We start from the raw sequence: 22,538 nt of genomic DNA, 5'->3' as shown, positions 1-22,538 counted from the left end.
CTCAGTGACACTTGTTGCTATGGATACCAAGCACTCACTATAGTCACTGGATCTTTTATTTTATTAATTTTATAAAATGTAAGTAACCACTTTACACAGGGTACATTTTTTTATGGTGGATTTAAGATTAAACAAGGAAGAAAAAAGTTAACTTTGATATTTCGTGATGCATTAAGGGCCAAGTCAGTAAATACAGGGAGCAGCATGATGAGTCTGACCTCTTTCTTTTTTGATATACAAGTAAAAACATAGCCAATTGGATATTCCTTGCTTTTTATGAGCACATTTTTACCTTTACAGTGAATATGTGTTTTTAGTAATTCCTCTACTCTCTTCGGGATCAGCTTTTGTGCAATATTCAGTTCAGTTGTCAAGGTAAGGGCCCGTGCTCCAAGTGTGCAGAGCTACATGTTTGGCTAAGCTGCACTCTAATCCAGTATCAGCCTGCTTGGCTGGCACTCCTCTCCTCTAGCAAGAGCACATTCCTCATCGCCTAAAGAACACCACAATCATGTATTCAGCAGGCATATATCTATAGCCCGCATGCTCTCCTCTCTATCTCCCGCTCTCCTCCGTCCTATCTCACTGTGATGAATGACACCCATCTCAGAGCGGTTAACTAATTATTCTCCATTAATCTGAGTCGAGCGGCTGCTGTCACCACTGGAACCACTGCCAACTCTGAGTCCCTACGACTCTCTTTCACGCGCAGCAAAACCCACCCATCCACCTAACAGACAGCAAACCAGGCAGAAAGCCACAGGCAGGCAGGCAGAGAGGCAGCCGCAACCGGAGCCAGAGCAAAGCTGGTGTCACCATGGCAACGGGCAGAGTGACAGAGGGCTCCACGCTTACGTAATTAGGCAGTTAGAGGTAATTGGAAGAAGTGGCAATCACAGTTCACTCTGAAACATCACAAGATGTGTGTTACAACGGCGACACGATGGCCAGAGAATTGTTATGTATTCAGATATGTTTTTAATATATCCAAGAGCTCATATGTATTTTGACAATAAAAACACACTTAAAACTAGATATAGAAGATCAATAATGTATGAATTCTGGCTGATTTGTAGCATAATCAGAAGCTCTTTTGCATTTTTACCCATTTTAAAAGCATTTTCTGTATTGTTGTCATCATTATAGGAGCCCGTTTACTGTGAAATGTGAAAAGGATGAAACAACAACTTTTATCTACTGGAACATATAATCCAGATGAAAATATGTTTACAGTGATGTAAGGATTTAAAAATCTGAACATTTCCTGACAATAAAAACAATCAATCATCAGTCTTGATGATTTGTGAGTGCGTGTGTGTGTGCCAGTATGTATATATCACATTGTTAGGACAGAAATGTGCTTACACAGTCACACAATATAGGCTTGCCTCCTATTTGGGGACACAAAACTAGTCCACTCAAGGTAAACCTATATATTTTAGACTTGTTTTTGTTTCAGATAGGGTTAGGTTTAGTTTTAGGGGAAAGAGTAAGGTCAGGGTATGGCCTGTGGTTTAGGGGAATGAGTTTAAGCTGATGAAAAGTCCTCCTAAGTGACAAGTTTGTGTGGGTGTTTGTTGTGTACTTACTCTGCCAGCTCCTCCAGGCTCCGGTACACATCATCCTCATTCAGAGCTGTGTCCTCTGATGGAAAGGGCCTGGTAAACACACACACACACACACACACACACACACACACACACACACACACACACACACACACACACACACAGATACAAAGAGTGAGAGAGGGTACAAAATACTTTATTACTACACACACCCCAGTGTCCCAGGTAGAAAAATAACCAGTCAGAAACTATGTGTTCTATCTGCCAGGTTGTCACTCCTCGCTCCGTCACTTCAGCAGCACAACAGCAGGATGTATTCAACAGAGGACCCCATCAGTCACAAACAACATTGTCAAAACACATCAACACACTGCTGCTGACAGATAAAAAAACATGGCATCTTCCCACAGCCGACTTTCTTAGGAATTCATGGAGGAAAACAGCATCTTTTTTTCAGATGGATGGCCAGGTGTCTTATAAATCATCTCAGGGGGTTTGGACTGCTTTCAAGGACCCTCGGGGACAACGCAGAGCAATATAAAATATTGAAAATGACAAGTGCTGTGGTTGTTTTAACACAGCACTTTTCTACTTATATGTACACTTTTTGTTATAAAACATAATGGTTGTGAGACAAGCATTCAGCCCATCGTATAATAACTTAAATAATTAATCCTGATCCTCTTCTTAAATTTCTCCTTCCTGCTCACTCAGTGTCAGTAAACACAATACTCCTGGGAAGTGGCAGAGCATAAAAACGGATGACTAATCAATCATTAAACATGGTGGATTTATTTCTAATCTTTTTTAAGATATCTGCTTTCTGAAAACATTACTCTGAAGTGCCTGATTAGATCTTGATTTCCCAACCGTGTTACGATGTGTGTTTTTTTTTCTCTTTCACAAGAGCTGATTGCTAGAAATGATAGCCTATTAGCTTAATGCTTAACTCATTAAAAGCAGTGAGGTCATGATCGCCGCTAATCATTACCCACGCTAACGTAAACATAAATTAATCCTCTCTTATGTTTATGAGAGAAACTCTCAGGCTATCTCTGTTAAACTCCAAGCTGTAGAGATGAAAAAATGTTTTATATTAAGAATGTTTTATATATATATATAAATAACATACTGTAGAATGTATTGGTCATTACCAGCTTTGGAAGTACCGAAATGATTCAATACTATAGCATTTTTCAGTTTAAGGAGTTGTTGTTAGTTGTTTGCCTGTTTTTTTCCATCCTGACGACCACGCTGCTGTTAACGTCCTCTCCTCAAGCAATAAATCCCACACAAAGCAGCAGCCAGCAGTGGTTTCTGCTACTCTGCTACGGTAAACAGCCCTGTAAGGTTGACCTTGACTCTCTGTGTAATCTAACAGCACACATGATTTGTTTTCCTATTGTCAAAGTGCCACTGGACACACACACACACACACACACACACACACACACACACACACACACACACACACACACACACACACACACCGACAAAGGACATTATTTAAGAAAGAGATGAAGAACAGAGCGAGAGAGGCTGGGATGGAGTGAGTTTTATGGGGGCGGTGTGGTGCAAGCTGCACATACAGTAATCAGTTAAAACATAACAATCAGGACCTTGAATTTCCATTCACAACAACTTCTGAGGTATTATAATCAACCCTGGTATTTAAGCATGTAAGCAGTTCTTAAGTGGTTAGTTTCAAACAAACCTAATTGTTAACCAAATTAGTAATCAATTTTAGCATGTACTACAATTACTCTGGAGTGTAAAATAATAAAAGTTTGGATTGTGGCTGATCTGCCAAAGATCTAAGATATAGATATATGTATATTATTTAGCCAATGTTTAGCAGAAATGTCATGACAGCAGTCAAACCACTTACATTTTAGAAATCCTCAGCATGTTTGGAAGGCATAATAAAGCAATTTATTCACCCAGCTGCACTGCCCATTGTGCAAAGTGGGACATACCACATTCAAAAAGTTCCATTCAACGACAAATTCCTGTGCCTGCATGAGCTGACACATGCAAGAAAAGAGCCCAATAACAATTCCGATTTCCAAACTGTCCAAACTTTTAGAATGATTAGACATTAAAGATTGTTAGAGTTGGACGCAGGATTACCTTTAGAAGAAGCCAGGTGGCCAGTTTTTAGCATTTATCTTATATTTATCTGACAACACTCTGTGACTTTTTTGGAGAGTGACTCTTCTTTGTTAGCCTTCCTTAGGAAGTATGTTGTGTGTGTGTCTGTGCAAGCCTGTCTCAGACAACTTACTATTACATAATACTACTTTGTTTTCCAGATTATGTTGCGATAGGAAACGTCATTACTGCCTGGACTATATGCACTGGCAATGTTTTTTGTGGGAAGGAAGGACATTTTGGTACCACATACAGGTCGTAGGAAGGTGATCCGGGTGTGTGTGTGTGTGTGTGTGTGTGTGTGTGTGTGTGTGTGTGTGTGTGTGTGTGTGTGTGTGTGTGAGTCTGGAGGTTTTTTTTAAAAATCCAAATCAAGATTCTAAGGATCAAGGGTGTCAAAGGTTGTACAAATGTTAAATCCCTCTGAGAAAACTTTGAGAAAGATTTTGTAAAGGATACATTTTATAGATAATACGCGGAGGGGGTTGCCGGTGATGGATATAATGTATGAATGAATGTTACCATGTGGGAAGGTTCAAGAGAGATGTTGTCAGGAAAGAAACAACAAAGAGAAAAATAATGAATGTCTGTATGTGTATTGTAGTTGGCTGTGAAGTGAGTTGGGAGATGATATGCTGAGTTCAGTTTCAGAGACCAGACGTTCAAAGCTCTCATAAAAGCACTCTACCCTCTGTAAGCACTCAGTTTTGAAATCCTTTGACTGTGTTTAATCCCAAGATAGGATCAGACGACTAAGACACTTTATTGTGATACGGCATCTTTATAAAGAGCAGCAGTGACACAAAGTAGTGTGAAAGTAAAAAGACAAATAAAAACAGTAGTTTGTCACATCTTTAGTTGTATACGTGTGTTGGCTTGTGTGTGTGTGTGTGTGTGTGTGTGTGTGTGTGTGTGTGTGTGTGTGTGTCGAGCTGTGTGTCTGGGTGCCAGTGCCAATTAGCCTTTGTGTAATTAAGGCAGTGGTCACACTGAAACAGTGTGTCAGCCATCAAGTTAATGAATGCTCAGCTAGATAGTCAAAGGTCAGATGGTCACCCTCAAGCATGTGGACACACACACACACACATACACCTACACACACACACACACATACACACATACACGTGAACATTTAAAGAATCCTGCAAACTCAGCCTCCGCAGTCTTTTCTGATCCATTAACGTGTTTGCGTGTTGCAGTGGCTGACTTCATTAAAACCTCTGTATTTTCAAGAGCTAATTACAAGTACTATTATTAAGAAATAATAATACAGAAACTGCCTCATCTGATTTATGTTACTTTCTCACTCACTGTTATGAGCAGAAACACAGCGCAGAAGGCACTTCCTCCAGAGCGCAATAACACACCCACATCTGATGACCCCCTACAATGAAATGTGCATTATATTATAAGTTATTAATGGAGTCCCGCAGGGCAAAATTTAATTACATAGTAGTTTGTGGAGATGTGTGCTCATATCTATCACCTCAGTGTTGTTTTGCGGAGCCAAGCACTGTCCGATGCTGCCGTTTTCATTTTGCTTAAATGATACAACCAGGTGTAATTGAACTATGTTTATAATTTCATCAGAACTCCAATGATGAGCCGTCTCTTGGCTATTCTCTATACTCTTGGCACTGCTCTATTGTTTTTCCTGCAAGCTTGTTACTTCATGTTGTTCGGGTCTTACGCAGTGTGGTAAGCCAGAATGGATGCTGTGGCACCTTTTTAAAAGGTTTTTGTCAGTTGTCTACTGCGAGAATAAAATGTGTGAATAAAGTGCCACTGATGCTGTCCACAAGCCCTCCCAATTTGGCTTATTAAAGTGTTTGTTTTGTATTTTTTCTGTATTGTTTGAGCACAACTGATTCTTTAGGTAAAATTAGGAGAATATTGCCTTCATTGTTGGTTTAGATGTGTCCAACCACAACAGACTACTACAAAGCAAAATTTCTCAGTTTAAATCTTGGTCAAGATAGTTTGTGTGTGGTGGAAGGATTCATTTTCTGATGTGACCTATTATAAACTAGTTATGTTGCTTTTCTCTTCAGTCTTTCCCTTCCTTTATCTCCCATTCTTTTATTAGCTCATCTGTATGTCTCTCTTCACTTTTGATGAGCTATATTGTACTTGTCTTGTAACACACTGTCTGTGTTCTGTTATAGTTTTATTCTCTTTTGGATGCTTTATTTTACAGGTCCATCCTTTCCTAATTATTTGGTACCCAATTAGATGAAAAGAATAGAGGCAGTGTTCAATTACTACACCACTAATTAATTCATTCCATTTGCAAGCCTTACAGAGTCTTTTAGTAAGTAGAGTACTTAAAGACTGTATTTAGTAGTCTGTTTTAAAAAGAATGTTTCTTTCAAGGAAATGACTATTTTCCTTATTTCAACCAAATGACAAAGTTCTTTCAAGGAAACTTATAGGGAGTTTTAGGATCTCATGGCCCAGTTTTTTACTCATTCACCCATTTGGGCGGGCGGGGGAGCTTGAGAGGGGCATGAGGGGCTGTATGCATGCATTTGTTTGTGTGTTTGTGTTAATGTCTCTTTTGTTGTTTGTTTTAATTAACCAAAATGTGGCATCTTGGACAGAGCAAATGAATCTAAATAAGGCTTTCCTGCTTAATTAAAGGTTAACAATAATACAACATTGTGTTTCAGTGTGGTTCTTTTGCACTTAATGATTGTAATAAATGAGGAACCATGTTTTACTGTATTTATTGTTGTAAATAGACTTATTGTTGCAACACCGACAGTGTTGGCAGTTTTTTTTTTTTTATTGCACAACTATTTATATTTCATTTCTACATGTACAATTTAGTTTTTAGTCAAGCTGCTCAAATATTTGCACACCATTCTTACTTGAATATTGCATAGTGTATATACAGTACTTTCATTTATATTTATATAGTCTTATGTTTTCTATTATATTTTGTAATATTTTATTTTGTGATATCTTACCTCCACTTCTGTACTCTTTCTTGCATTACATTGCCCTATGCTGCTGTGTCAATTTTGAAATTCTCCTAAGGGGGAACAATAAAGGTACATCTTATCTTATCTTATCCCAATCTTCTCTGACCTAACTCTATACTCTCCCTTTCCCTCCTTTCTGGCCTGCCTTTTCTTGGCTAATTTCATTATATAATGTCTAATTTCTTCTTCACTGTCCATAGAACCAATCCTGGTGTAAAAGGAATTGTTGAAGCAGAGTAGGGGTTTCTGGCACAACTAAAAGGGAATTGTCGGCACATGGGTGTTGGACAAAGCCGCAGTGAGCCGGTCCCATTGATCAACTATTGTCAAACAGCAGAACAACAGTGTAGTCGTTAGGTGAGAACGCAGCTCAAATGGCTGGCGTTGGTAGCAGTTTCATGTCCCAGGACGCGGCTTTGTTTCTGCAGGGGTCGATAAATCGCTGGAGCTAGAGCAAGCTAGTGCACTTTGCCACTTACTGTACCATGCCTGTCCATAAACTCTCCCGACCCTCCTTTGAACCTGGAAATGCAGTTTCATTTCCAAGCCGCACTTGCCTGGAGAGGTTGTGTGTGTGTGCAAAGTAACATATGAGTAAGAGCCTCATTTTTCTTTGCATGTTTGAGCTATTTTTACAAGATTTACGTGTGAAATTAACACGCACAATGCATTAAAACGGCATGAGTAAAAAATGAGGAGTGGATGTGCAACGTGATAACTGCATACTAATGTGATGGAATTCAGTGGGGTGAGTGGGCAGAGCGGTGCTTACAGTATGAGGAAAGGGAGGGAGGGAGGAGTGCAAAGTGCAAGCAATAAAGCTTGTCCTACTCCTGCTGTGCACTGCAACCTCCGCATCTTAAAGATAAAAACAGAGTAGAAACACGTGCGTATGTATATTGTCTCTCAGCAGCAATGCTGTACAATGCTCTGATTATTATTTCTATTTTGTATGTATTACGTGGAAGAACTAGCTTTATGTCACAAATAGCTTTTCATTCCATACAGAAAGATTTCAGGTAGAGCTGAAAAAGATTTGTTCATACATTAATTAGTTGATTTAAAAAAATAATAATAATTTGCAACTACTGTATTATGATAGGCGATTCATCATTTCGGTCATATTTCAAATAGAGATGCCAAACATTCTCTGGTTCCAGCTAACCAAATGTGAGGATTTGTTGATTTGTTTTATGCCATTCCAAAATGTCTATTATTAAAATATCTTTGGACTTTTCAGTCAGACAAAATAATATATTTAAAGACCACATCTTAGGCTTCAGAAAATTATGAATAATAATTTTCATCATATTTGGACATTTAGACTAAATGTTTTGTGTGAAAATAATTATTTGTTAAAGCCTCAAATGTATTGTGTCATTAAAGGAATAGGTTTTAGTACTAACTATAAGTGTGCTTCCTTTCTTTTAAATGTATTTTCTTGTTCTTTTTATTATCTTTATTTATATAACCAATTATCTTTGTTTATTTTATTGTTTTCTCTCTTTGACATGTCGTGCTGTTATTTCTAAGACTACATACTAGACTGTAATTTGTTTTGATCATTTGCAACTCATGCTCACAGCAATATAAATATATATAAACATATACAACAAAAATTAACTCTAAGATATTGATAAATACTTTTCAGTACGAACCAGTTTACGTCTATAGGACAGTATTAGCATTAGGATTGAAGGATTTTAAAGAACTGTCATTATCTTAACCCTTCTTCCTCCAAACTTCCTCCTCATCTGTTCTCTGTCTAGATGCTGACGTCTGTCGCACTATATGACCCTGATCCCCAGAGTCCATGACACTCCAACAGCGAGGATCCACAATGAACTAAAACAGTGAAGCGCAAGTGGGTTGAAGGTTGGAGCGGGGTTAGCTGAGGACAGTAGTAAAGATAAGTAGAAGGAAAGCGGGAGGGAGGGGGGTGAATAACAGGAGAAAGGATGACGCAGGCTTATACTGTAGATGAGCTGTGAGAAACACAAGGTCAACTCCCAGGGCACACAAAGAGATGGGAACATGAAGTCTGCAGACAAAGAGGATTTACACAAAAAGAGAGCAAACTGCGGTCAACTTTTGTTTTTGATTGACAGTGTTTGAGATAAATTCCGAGATGGAGAGATGTAAATGGCGGGAACAGGGGGTCACAATGACTATATTTCACCTAAGAGGTGAAACTGAGGGCAAAAACCCCCATGAAGCAGAGAAACAATTGAAAGCAAGCTTATCTTCTTTTTTCCATCAGCTTAGACGCACTGGGCACTGTTTAGAGAGATTTGAATAAGTCAATCAAACTTTAATCGTAAATGTAAAAGTGGGGAAAAAACTATTAGAATGTTGAAAAAAGAGGCAGCCATGCCCCGCTGTACCCAGCAGCAATCAGGCTCTCAAATGCAAGAGAAGAATTATGGGTAGTTGCAGAGATCACGCTGGGATGTTAAAATAAGACAGAATAGAAACAACAGAGCCAAAGGGAAGAGCGTACTGTGTATATGAATATTTGATCATGCGTCCAGCACTGTCTCTGAATGCGCAGAGGAGCACGCAAAATAAAGACTTCATTTTCGACCGGGGCTGGAATGCTGACACAGTGACAGTGACATGAACTATTGATCCCTGATTACAGTGAACAGACTTCATACAAGATCAATGAACTTCAACAGAATGTCAATGGACATGCCTGTGCCAATGTTCCCCAGTGATTTAACACAGTGAGGAACTCTCTGGTCATTTTAAAACTCAATGGATGGCCTGATGTGGTGTCTGTGCTAAAATGATTTGAGAGCTTAGGGTTAAAGTCATTTTATACAATATGTTCTTCTCTGTAAGCCTCTTAAAGGGACATCTCACCAATTTCACACATTAAGTTCAGTTTCATCCAAGCCATCTGTTTCTCACAACTTTCTAGATGTGCAATAAAATGCTGGAGTATCCCTCTAAAGGTGTACAGAGACATTCAAGTCAGACACAGCTGAATTCAAAACCAATCCGGTACATGGTGGGATTTGTCAGTTGTTGTTGAAAATAGAATGACCAAACAATTATCAAGACAAATTGTGGCCTTTTTTATTATTACCAGAGTGCTTCCTTTTTTTTTTTTTTTTTCAAAATTGCTTTTGGGAAAGGATACTGAAGCAACCCACAGAGTAAGATTGGTCTGGGCCGTAATTCATTGCTGTATTTGGGCTGAGTGTATGGGCCAGACCATTTTTGTTATATAGGACCCATCTGAAATTCAGTGAAGGAGAAGTGCACCTATTTCCTTTTACTATTCCACCCAACTGAACCATCTCTTTTATTATAACCTCAGGCACAAGATTTAAGAAAAGAACTTCATAACTCACTTTTGGAAGCAGCTGGCCAGACTTCACTAGTGCCATATTCAACATTTGTCACATTAGATTATTCCAAGTGGCTATGAAGTTAAGTCTAAAAGAAAATAATCTGATCACAATTGTTATGTTTGAGTTTTTGCTGTTCTTAATTAAATGACTTTAAAATCAAACGTGGGGATCAATGGCACCCAGCTCTGGCTCATAGGTCCCTCGAGACTCTGCAATCTGAGAACCTCAGGCACTGATATTCTACCTGCTTGCAAGTACCTGTTTAAGACTGGCTTGGCTTTAAGATTTAGTAACATATTTTAAATCACGCATTATAACCTGCTTTCATTGAGCAAAAAAAAAATTAAAAACAAAAAGAATGTTGTTGTTCTAGTTGGTTTTATCTTTTCAATTTCATTTGATTCTATTTAACATTTTGATACTTATCTCTTGTTTTAGTTGCAACCGTATTCTGAAAGGTGCTAGACATGACCACGTCATTGTTCCCGTCATTCTGTCTGTTTGGTACACTACTTAAATGTATGGTATGTGTTGGAATGAGTTATAGCTGTTGTCAGGGCCGCACATAGTTGACAGGGGCTTTGAAGCGAGAAAGAAGAGGTCTGACAGTTAAATGCACCTAACCTTGCCCTAAGCAGGATAACCAAGAAGCGGGTGAGAAGACCCTTTAAAAAGGTCAACTGGGGTCAGTGAACATCCATGTTGTTAAAGTGTTCTGCTTGATAGTAGCACCCTGTTTATGCTAGATCTTACAGTACATGGCCACGGACCTCATTAGACATTTGTCATACGCCCCTGTGCATATCTGTTATCCTGTAGCCTGAGACGGACGGTTGCTTTAAGCTCCATTAGGCACTTATGAAGATGGAAATGGCAACTTTTGTAGCCATAAAGTGTAACAGATGGAGAAAGAAAGTTATACATTAAAAATATTCTATTCAATTTGGCACATATAACCAACAATAAAACCCAATTCCTATTAAGACACGATCCCCTGAGCGAATGCAGTTCAGTGTACCATTTAATCACCTTAATCAATGTTTTCTTGTTCAGACCAAGAGTCTAATTTGACCTTACTTAATAAAGTCACACTTTATTGATTCCCATAAGGCAGATGAATTTTCATGTCCACCTCCAAAGCGAGGTACGAGGTAAGAGGTCAGGGTAACTCTGGGGTTTAATAGGAATTCAGTGTTTTGTTTAAGGACACTTCAGTGGTCAGGTGCTTGTCCTTCAGTTGAAGGACCAACTAGCCTGGCTGCCCTCTTTGGAAACCAGGCTGGTGAGAACGTTATATTCCTTTTGTGGATTCAGAACCATCTAGGTTCTCACCTCTGATCCATAGTTCGAGAATCTGAACTTTTAAGTTTCCTATTTAATCAGTATTCTGATAACCAAAATTAAAGCAAATCAGGATCAAGAAAGCCCAGAATGTGATCTACACTAAGGTCAAATTAACCTTGATTTCAACATCTTACAGAAAAATGGTCAGTGTGGGCAGGCAGTGAATTAGCTAGCAGTCAGCAGGTTGTGTTGTCTTTATTAATGGCAAGGGACCTACTCTCTCTGTCGCCCCCGCCCCCCGCCCCCCCTTCTTCTCCCTCCATTTCTTGGCATCACTCCTAATGGGTGCGCTCCATCAACTCATTACTCAGACGAATAAAATGGCTTTTTACGTGGCGCCGGTGAGCAACCAAGCTCCAAGCAGATTGAACAAATGAAGAGAAATCAGAAGCTCATTCCAGGCCTGATAAAGCAGTGCAAGGGATTTTCTCAGCTTCACCATTATCTGTGTAAAATGTACAATATAGCGTTCTGACTCAGACAGCAGCGCTACTAAATGTCTACATAAACAGTGTGCTGTAGTGCTGTTTGAGTGACAGATGTAAATGCAATGTGGATTATTTTGTGCCCTGAAAGATAACAGTGTCTAAAAGCAGCAGCTAATTGCCTAAAAATGTAAATCGACTTTTAAATGAGCAGCAGATGTTAATAGCTACCTCCATCTTAATATAGACATACAAGTAAATGTGGAATACATTCATCCAAATGGTTTCTTTGACACCGATACTCTTGAGTGCTTTGGCTGTTCAGATAATAAATGAGAGGGTTACAAATCAGACACATACCTGATGCCTTTGATCTGTGCAATGCTGTGGTGGGAGATCCTTGACAGAGCGGAGATTACCTGAAATAAATAAAGACATAAACAGTCAAACAAAGTAATTAACTACAACTGCTTTTCAGCATTTCTTTATTGCTTACCATTTTATTTGCAAAATCAATTCACATAATTTGTAATATTTATTTCTGGCTCCTTTCTTGTTTCATTGGCTCTGTTATTATAATGTGATACTGTATTATCTCAAACAGCCTCCAGGATTACAAACTAACAAAACAGTAAACAGTCAAAAGCATTAACCAGCTATACAAGTAACTAAAATATAAACCATCGGGGTAACAATTAACTATAAAAGTCCCAACAACAGAAATTGTCAGACAACAATCAACAAAAGTGACAAAAAGCAAGTTACATATAAACAGTCAAAGGCAACAATTATCAACTATAAAAGTAATTAAAAAACAGTTTCTATGTAAATAGTTAGATGCCACAATCAACAACGTTCAACAAAAGTAACTAAACGTTAAACAGTCAAGCAACAATCATAAAAGACAATATGTTCATTTCAGTTCAACATTCATTGTTCTCCAAGGGTGTTATCGAACATTACTTGCATGTTTCTTAGCAACCCCTCTCAGCGTATGCAGTGACACACAGGACTGTGTGTAAACATAATGCAGGCCACCAAGTTAATGGTGACATCCAAAGACATGTGGCGCACAGTCACGGATGGGTGGGTACCACTTTGGTTAAATTACACATTAAACACACACACACACACACACACACGTAGTCACACACTGAACCCATATTTTCCTTATTTTACTTCTATCTTGTTTTGTTTGTTAACCTCCATACTTCCCACTTCTCCTATTTAGGTTTTGAGGAGAAGAAGGTTAAATGTGTGCGTGTATTTAAGCTGATTTAACGCTGCTTATGAGTCACACGCAAGTGGGCTTATGGCTGAGGACTACAGATGGCGTGCTTGCAGGGTCTACAGAGGCTAGTTCAGGAAGATGAGGGAACCACCATCCCAAAACACACACACTCACACACACACACACACCCCCTCAACAAAACACAAACCGTGACTCCTACGCCTCATTAACCACTCCGGGGTGTATTTCAGCTTGCAACACCGTGGCAATGCCAGATGTCTCCTTGACAGGGAGGAGAAAATTGTTATCTCAACCCCTCTTCCTCGGCAGGTGTACCATCTACAGCCTTTCATCAAACTCCCTCTTGTCTAAACACACAATGCAGCATCCCAGCGCTCGTGGTATTTAACATTCAAGATGGGCCAATGCTAATGGCTGCTGTGAAGAGAAGACCACCACTTTAGGACTGCAGAGTACTTTGGAGCACTCTTGACCAAAACCTTTCAATCTCTCTATTCAAGTTGTTCTCATGTTTAACAATCAGTTGTGGAGAGTGGAGGGATTACATGGAGCACTGTTATGGAGTACGTATACATCACATTCATTTACATTTAACCACTCTATGGAGGGAAACCTCAACAGGGACTATCTCTAGACAGGATGATAAGGGGTTATTTCTCTGAGTTGCTAAAGACCCGTGTAATAGGCAGTCATGCTTAATGGTTCCAATATGGGGCCGGTCTACCGTTACATACCCACTTAACATATATTCTAACTGCTCTTTGCAGATAGAGACCAAAAAAGAAAGACAGACAGAGAAAGATGGTGTGGAGAGGAATAGATTGCTAATTTAGCCAATGGTTAGGGTGTTTAATAAATCACTGTGGATAAACCCATTGTGTTGCTGGGTGGCATGCTGCCCATGCTGCAGGGAGGGATCACATATGGCATACTGCCCCAGCATCATTATTAGCTCCATTTTTTTTCTTATTAGCCTTCATTGTCTTTGTGGAAGGGTGACAGGCAATTACAATACAAAACATCAGAAAAGCAAACATAAAAAAGCAAAACTGAAACCGTTGCTCGGGTTGATGGATGGACAGATGGAGGTGGTGGATGAATACAGCATTTAATAGTGATTCATATCTAATGCCGGGTGGTGTGATCAGCTGTGGTCAGATCCGGCTTAACACAGCTGGTTTCAGCCAGGTCTGCGCAGGTTCAAAAGATGGCGAAGCTGCTGGCTTTGAGCCAGAGAGGCCACAGCGGGGCCGAGGCCTGCTTGGCCTGATGGGGAGACGAGGCAAGAGTGTGCCAATGCTGAGCATGCTAGCGTGACTCCCACACAGCACTGGGTCAAGTCCCTTAATATCAAATCTGGAGTTTCCTTAACATTATTTTTTTTTGTGTTCATGTTTGACTTGCACGCTGTGGTGTGAAAAACATGTCTCAAGACTGGGAGCACTGGCAGTTCGTGACTCCCTCTGGCTTTGATAAGAAATGCTAATTTGCAATCTGTTTTCAGGGCAGCATGGGAAGTATGTGATAGTATATCTCACATTGTGGTGTGTTTTAGTGTTTTAAAATGACAATTACATGTCTTATTTATCAATTAATGTAGAGCTACAGATTTGCTGCAAAGTGAATACAGGGTTGATTTTATTTGACTATTTAAAGGAATAAACTACCAAAATAAGCTGCCCCCTTTCAAGCCTAGAGGCTCTGAATGATACTCGATCCTCAAAGATTTTCAGTGGAGTATCCCTTTTGATTGTTGATCTTTTTAAAACACTTTTGGAGCTGCCTTCTTTTATCCGTCTCATAATGCCACTCCTTGTTCTTCCCAGCCTCTGCTCGAAGGTGGCCTGTCTGTGCTTTCCTCTCTCTGTCCGTGTTTCTGTTTCCCTTTCTGCCTCTATTGCACTCTTTTCACCCTCTTCTGATCCTTTGGTTCATTCAAAGCCTTTGAGTCTCTACACATTATTAATTTCCCTCTCATCTCGTACACCCCAGGGGGTCTTAACTCTGGTGCTAGCCAGAGAATAAAGCTTCTTTCACCCCTCTAGGAATAAGGAAAATACAAGTCACACGATGGAGTGATAGCTTAGATTTCTAAAGCCCCAAACCAATATCTTGCCTTTATCACCATCCCACAGCCCCTGGCATCCCCTTACCCACATCTGACCCCTCCTGTCTGTCAGTCAGAAGGACATAATTGAAGACACATGTTAAGCCAGACAGCCCCACTGATGCTAGCAGCTTCTTCATGAGACCGACATGCAACATTTACAGTTCATTTTCTGCAAGTTTGTATGCATGTGTGTGTGGCGGGAGGGGAAGGGTGTGCACGGATAAGAACTGCATCTATGGATTAACTGGGAGGCGAAGCCAAGTGTTTGCAAACACACGCCACCCTTACACATCTCCAGACTCGCCACATGTGGCCTCTGTCCCAGCTGGGGAAGCCTCATGTGACCACCCTGCAGCCAATCAAACGACCTACAGGTCCCTGTTACCCCTGGCAACGGGCTCGACTGAATATGCACGGTCATCCATTACAAGTCAAATCAAATTCAAACCTGCAGCCATATGCTATTAACAGTAGGAGGGTGTGGCTGTGATTGGATTAACATCTGAAAACATGCAGAAGAGAACTATTGACAGTCCATCACAAAACACAACCCACCGCCAATTCTGTTTATATTTGATGCAGTCGTGACAAGATTATATCTCGCACCGCAAATCAATGCATGTGTTGGAAGTCATCCAACAAAGAGCCTGAATTAATGAAAATTTCATCACATTACTTTTTCTCATTCCTCTCTCTGGGCTCTTCCTCCAATAGCTTACTCCCCGATAGTGTGAGATATTTATGAAGTATTCACACTTTGATAGGACAGCATTGCTCTGCTTATGCCAGCCTGCCAAAGTGGTAGGCATGAAGCAAAAGGGGCACAGAGTGGGAGAGCTGAGAACAGATGGCTGAGTGGGAACCCTGCGTGCCCGACATCAATAATAGACAGACAGAGGAGGGACGGCTGAGCCCGTCTGTGTGTGTGTGTCCCACTGTCCTACTGCCTCCGGGAGTTTCTGTCTTTTACAAACCTTCTCTTATTTTCTGTCTTTTTTTTGGCTCAGGCTCTCATTCTTGTCTACTTTTCACAGTTTCTTTTTCTGTATTATACGAACAAGATTTACACACACATAAATGCCCAAAATATTAGCAAAGATGCTCACTGTGTAGAGGTACACGAACACGCACAAACTTTCACCCCCAGGGAATTTTCTTTTATTCAAATGATGTAACCTTTATTTACACAGATTTGTTTACATTGTTTTTGCATAGGTGCTCTGTGTGAAGTACTACCCCCCCCCCAGAACAATAAAACTAAACTTCAACTGAAATAAAAGACAACTAATTAAGACAACAATACACATATAGACTTTTACTCTCTTGGATAAAAGTAGGAGTTTAAACCCCGGCACCAACCCAGATCTCACAGGATATGTTGTAGTGCATACAGTACATCTCTGCTGGGTTCTTGTGTACCTTGTCTATGATACAATGCTGTGCAAGAAAATAAATGAATGACTGCGGTTAGTCTCCGAGCATCAGCTCTTGTTAAAGTTGCTGAATGCCATCAGGAGCAGGGCCTGTGTAAATCCTGATTGCAGTCAGATTGGCACCTGCCACATTGCACTAAATCCCAGAAAAGCAGACCTTCCAGCTGCTTGATTACATGGGGATTTCACTGCGTATGTCCAGGCAAGAAAAGCCTCTGGTTTGGCCTGAGAGAGCAGAAAGAGTGCTGCTGCTGCTGACCTAAAGACCCCATTTACCATCAGTGCCAGACAAAATGGCTGTAAGCCTACAGAGGGCATTCAGTCCGCATACAAAATGTACAGTTACTACTTATGTCACTGATTGAAAATGTAGGTTAGCTTAACATAATGCCATTTAAAGCCTTTTGGAAAAGTTGCGAAGATTTCCTTGCACTTCGTTCAACTGTCAATATGAATTATTGATGTGAATGTGTGCCTAAAGATCCATTTAAGAGCTTATTTAGCTTTAGGACCTTGAACATTGATTTGATCTGAACCTATGTTGCTTGAAGGGAAAAGGGCAACAGTGCAAATTGTACTCCATAGATCGTGTCGGCCTGGTCAGCACCGGCCAATGTGCTGCAGCCATGTCCATGACCTGTCCCATTTCACGCTAAATCACCATACACGGGCTGGCTCACTTATGCGTGACTCTACCCGTGTGTCACAGGATGTTTGTACCTGTGTGCATTAACACACACACACACACACACACACACACACACGCACGCACGCACGCACGCACGCACGCACGCACACACACACACACACACAAGCTGGAATGTATTTGCACGTGCTGTGCACCAGCATACATTTTTTTTTACACACAGACACACACACAGATCAATGGTGTATTAGCCTGTACAGCATGCAATATTGGTAAAGAGACAGCTCCTGGTAGAGATCGGGCTTAAGAGAAGTAGATCCAGGTGTCTAAAGTCTAGATGAGAGGATGGCGATGACAAAAAAGATGGGGAGGGAGCAACAGAAAAAGGAGGGGGAGAAGAAACATGCAGTCAAGACTCATTAGCACAATGATGTGCTTTTCTCCACTTTGGCTATGAATATGAGGCTCAAGTGCTGACTCTCAGCTGTTGTGGCATTCGATGGTATTTGCATCCATTTTTGGTGGGCAGTGTTGGGATGACCCAGCCCTAATTCCCCAATTATTAGGACAATGCAGCAGGACAGTGAAACTACACATACAGACACCAAGAAAATTGAAAGGCAAAACATTTTTGACTGATGTGTTTCACTGCTGATGACCAGACTGAAGGTAAAAAGCCCTTGAGGCAAGCAAAGAGTGAAGCTGGATGCAGCACAGACCTGGCAGAGCATCATCAAAGAGGATACAAAGTGTCTCCTGATGTCTGAGGGTTAAAGACCTCAAAGGATATGACAGCAAATTTTTAATATTTTGACTTCGTTAACCCGGTCCAGAAACTATATTACACTATACTGCTAAAATGTATCTGAGATGTTGACACCCTCACACTAAAGCTGGAAGTCAGCACTTAAACTGTAGAGTCATTATTTGATTTCACATCCAATATGCTACAGAGTTTATAGTTATAACAACTACAATGTATTAATACTTAAAGTCTGAATACTGCACTTAAAAACAGCAGGAGATGCCAAGGATTTACTCCCTTTGTGTGCAACATTTATTTTCACCATAAACCAAGCCAAATGGTTTGGTTAAAAGCTTGACAGAAACACTGCCTGAATAGCTCCGCATTACCACTGAGTAAAGCTGTCTGAGCCAAGCAGCATTAATAATCCTTAGAAAAATAGCCCATATCAAACAACAATAGCACAAAAGGATACTGCTTCACTCAACAGCAACAGTATCTGATCACTCACGATTGTTATGCTTACAGCTTATTTGCTGCAAACACAGTCCATTCGTAATGAATGAGGAGGCGTGTGTTTTGAGTGTCACAGCAGTGTTTGGGCTCGAGGCTGAGCAAGTAGGTGGGAGGTTTTGGGAGTGAGGGGGTGGTGAGAGAGGAACTCGCAGGCATCTGGCGACTCAGCAGCGGGACGAGCGCCTTCCACCGAGGAGCTCTGCTGAGCAGGCACAAAACAAAGTTCTCGCTATGAGATGTGGTTGGTTTTAGTTGGTTTTGAGACGGGTAGTCGATATGGAAGCAATTTTGATATTATATAATAACTAACTTTTACTGGGCAAAAAAATCTAATATTTTCTGCTTCCAGCTTCTTAAATGTGTGACTTTGCTGCTTTTCTCTGTTTCATGTCAGATATCCAGATACGTTAGTCACACTTTAGTTAGTTAGTAGTGAGTTAGTTTAGTTAGTCACCATTTGAAGACATTGCCTTGGTCTCCCGTCAAATGCAGTTTTACATTTTTTTTAAATAATACAGAGCAAAGAAACAATTCATTGAAAAAACACTCAAACAAATTGAGTCATTATTGCAGCCTTGGTTTACAACAGGTTTTTCTCTCTATACACTTTGCTGCTGTTAGATTGGAATTTCCCCATTGTGGGACAAATAAAGGAATATCTATCTATCTATCTATCTATCTATCTATCTATCTAATGTCTATGTTTGGTTTCAATACCAAGATGTTGATGTGTATGAGTGTGTGCCCCCATTCTGCACATGTCAAAATAATTTCCTGAACATTCTTGAGGTGAGAGTTCAATTCAATGTTAATAAAAGGCCTGGGTGTGGCTGTGATGTGATAGATGTGTGGGTTCAAGGAAGCCTGGACCTCTGGGAGCCTGAAGGGTTCAATCCGAGAGGTGAGTAAATAAAGCCCTCTATCCCCTCTCACATTTTCGTCTGCGATTCTACCTCATCCTGCTGGCACACAATGCCCGACCTGCCTAGGGGGGCGTCATGGTGAGCATGATGGCAACCAGACAACTTTGCACTCAGAAATTTGCGGATGCTGCCTGCATTTACACGTGTTTGAACAAAACAGCTCTTTAGGGGCATGGTGGCAGCTGACAAAACAGTAAACAGTGTGAACAAGCGATGTAGAACAACCCCTCCCCTCTAGATGAATCCTGAAGCCAAACTGTGCTAGTGCCACAAAGGCAAAGCACAGTGCATGAAATTATCTCACAAAGAGACGAAAATATAACTGTGATTGAAAAATGAGCTGAGCCAACACAAAAGAAAAACAACAAATGACTAAAATTCATCTGTAGGGCACATTTTCATTATTGAACCATTACACATGGTGGGTTATCAGTACGGGAGCATCTCTGACCACAGGTTATCCTACAGTTAGAAATGAGCCGAGATCAGACGTGCAATCTGTCCTTTGCTGCCTCTCCAACAAAACAGCAGGTCAATTCCTTGCACTATTACTCATGATCTCAACACACTGCTGAGAAAAATCACACCGCTCCTCGGAGTGCTGAAAAGGCTCCACTAAAACAAAAATAGTGAAGGAAATGAGAGAATGTGAATGTGTGCTCGGGCTTGAGAGCATCCGTCTGTGAGTGCATGCGTGTTTTGGTTGGCCCAGTTTTTGTGCCTCTTCCCAAACATGTGTTTGACATTTGCATGCTAGAATGACTGAACCCCCCCTGCTGTGGTGAAAATTTCCCGAGTGTCATGCCATGTTTTTAATTCTTTCATCAGCTGTTATAAGCAGTCCTACCTACTGGACCGTCATTGACATTTTAATCAGCACCACGTGCAAAGGTCCATACAGGGCAATCTACACCGAAATGTGTCATTAAGAATAATGCCTTAATGTCATTCATGGTTAAGTTGAGCCTCAAAATACAAACAGCTGTAAGAGGGATGCTCAGAGGCAGTTTTGTGCAGTGAAGCAAAATGTGTCGATTAGGTTATGAATCGCAAACTCAATCTGAGCAACCAAAATCCAAAATGTTTGTAATGTGCAGTGTTTGTATGCGTGCTCTATTGCCCTGAAAGGAAACACTGATGTTGATGCTGATGTTATATTATTTATCTGCCAATATGTATCTGCATCTGTATGGACTTGCAGAGCAGTGAACAGCAGCCGTGGTCGCGATATGATTTCATGTTGCAGTGAACAGCAGCCGTGGTCGCGATATGATTTCATGTTGATCAGTGCACCACTTTAGTCCTGGCTATAAAATATCAACAAATATTGAATGGATTGCAGTGACATTCATGGTCCCCAGAGGATGAAGCCTACTGACTTTGGAGAAACACTGACCTTTTCTGTAGCAATACCTGCAGGTCGAAGGTTTAACCTATCATGTGAAATTTTATCCCCTGACTTTTCATTTAGCGCCAGTGTCAAGTCAAAAGGTGTCTATTTCTTTGATTTATGAACCAATACCTGCAAAACAACATTCCCATCATAAACATGCTATTATGCAAGCAAACTAAGGGGTTGAACATGGTAAACAAACCTGTTATACTGTGGAGATGTGAAATCTGTTGCATGCTGCACTATTAATAATTCATTCTTTTTGCACAGCTCTTTATCAGGAGGTTGCATTTTGAATAGATCTATAATTTCAGTGCATTTAAAAGTATGAACTTGATTCATCTTCAAGTTCAGTGCTAGGTTAACTATTATTATTGTCATTCACTGCTGAGTCAACTATCTATTGCTCCTCAGAAAAAAGCCAGAGGGAAACAAAATCCTTCACCAAGAACAAATCATGCAGATGAAGCCAAAACAGCTAAAACTGAGTTTATTTCGTTAGCTTGAGGGGGACAGAGGAATAACAATTATTCTCTGGTTTCTACGTGCACATGGGGCACATGCATTTGTTTATGTCCATGTGCATGAACATCCTGGCACATGAGTATCAAAGGTGAGTGCATGCCTCCCATCATGTTTGAGAATGAATTTCTGGATGTTGCAGCGTTTTGTTTTGTTTTTAAGCTTGTCAAACCTATAATTTGTCTTGTCTGCTAGCTGTTTGCAGAGCAGTTCCGGTCAGGTTGCCATACAACACTGTCTGGCTCACATCTCAACAGCAAACAGCTGCTGCCTTCAGCCAATCCATTAGTTATTACATACCCTTTGCTCCTCATTTTCCAGCTGCGGTGGGCTAGCACAGCAAGAAAACTGCTGTTACCACAAGCGAAAAAATGTGAAAATAAAACCCATTATGATTTAGCTCAATTCCCACTAGACAACAAGTATGCACAAGTCCAATATTTAGAAAAAGCAATGTAATAATGATAAAGTAACCAATTAAAAATGTTTTTGGCACTACAGCTTTTATAAGCTGAAAGCAAAAGTGAAAGATGGGAGAAAAGCAGGCTGAACTAACCATCTCCCATCTCTCTCGCTTTCTTTTCTTTGGCACTCCAAGGACAATCTCTTGTTAGGGTAATAAACATAACACGCTTAATCACACACAGTTTGTTTCTCTTGCAAGAAATACGTGAAAAAAAACTCCTCCATTGGATATTATTTTGACCAAGACACCACACAAATACAAACCAGGTGGTGGTGCTCTTCTGCCACACATTTACTACAGATTTAAACTATTTTGTAGAAAAGTTTTACAACCCAGATGTAGACAAATTTAGCTCTAATTTAATTTTATTTTAATTTGAGTTAAACTATATATCATTTTTTTCCTGAAGTATCCATCTGCCCTCAGGTCAGGCTTGTGGTCTGGGATAAACAGTGTGCCACAGGTCGACTCTCTGATTTGCAAACTGTTAGACAGTCCAGGAATAAATGTCTGGCAATCACACTTAATGTACATATGTGAATATTGTTCAACAGAAGGACTTCCGCTGTATAATAATAAATAATCCTTGACACAATGGGTGCATCACTCATGCCCAGATGAAATTTACATTTAGATAATTATTTCCTCTTTAAGAGATTTGTGATTGAATATGCTTTTAATCTGAAATGTCCTTTTTGACA

The 22,538-nt window shown here is 40.3% G+C and overlaps 1 protein-coding gene across 11 annotated transcripts in view; it reads right to left on the bottom strand.

Moving 5' to 3' along the window:
• Nucleotides 1-22,538, bottom strand: part of vav2 (vav 2 guanine nucleotide exchange factor) — a 193,193-nt gene that overhangs the window by 43,071 nt on the left and 127,584 nt on the right. For all 11 annotated transcript variants that reach the window (XM_051413450.1, XM_051413452.1, XM_051413454.1 and 8 more), the window contains exons 3-4: nt 12,192-12,250; nt 1,590-1,658 (exon numbers count right to left, since the gene is read on the bottom strand). In XM_051413450.1, coding sequence (XP_051269410.1) covers nt 1,590-1,658; nt 12,192-12,250 — 128 coding nt within the window. The remainder of the gene's footprint in view (nt 1-1,589; nt 1,659-12,191; nt 12,251-22,538) is intronic.

The sequence above is a fragment of the Dicentrarchus labrax genome, unplaced genomic scaffold (genome assembly GCF_905237075.1).
Source record: "Dicentrarchus labrax unplaced genomic scaffold, dlabrax2021, whole genome shotgun sequence".
NCBI lineage: Eukaryota > Metazoa > Chordata > Actinopteri > Moronidae > Dicentrarchus > Dicentrarchus labrax.
Note: the sequence above shows the minus strand (reverse complement) of the source record. Positions and strands in the feature narration are given on the sequence as shown.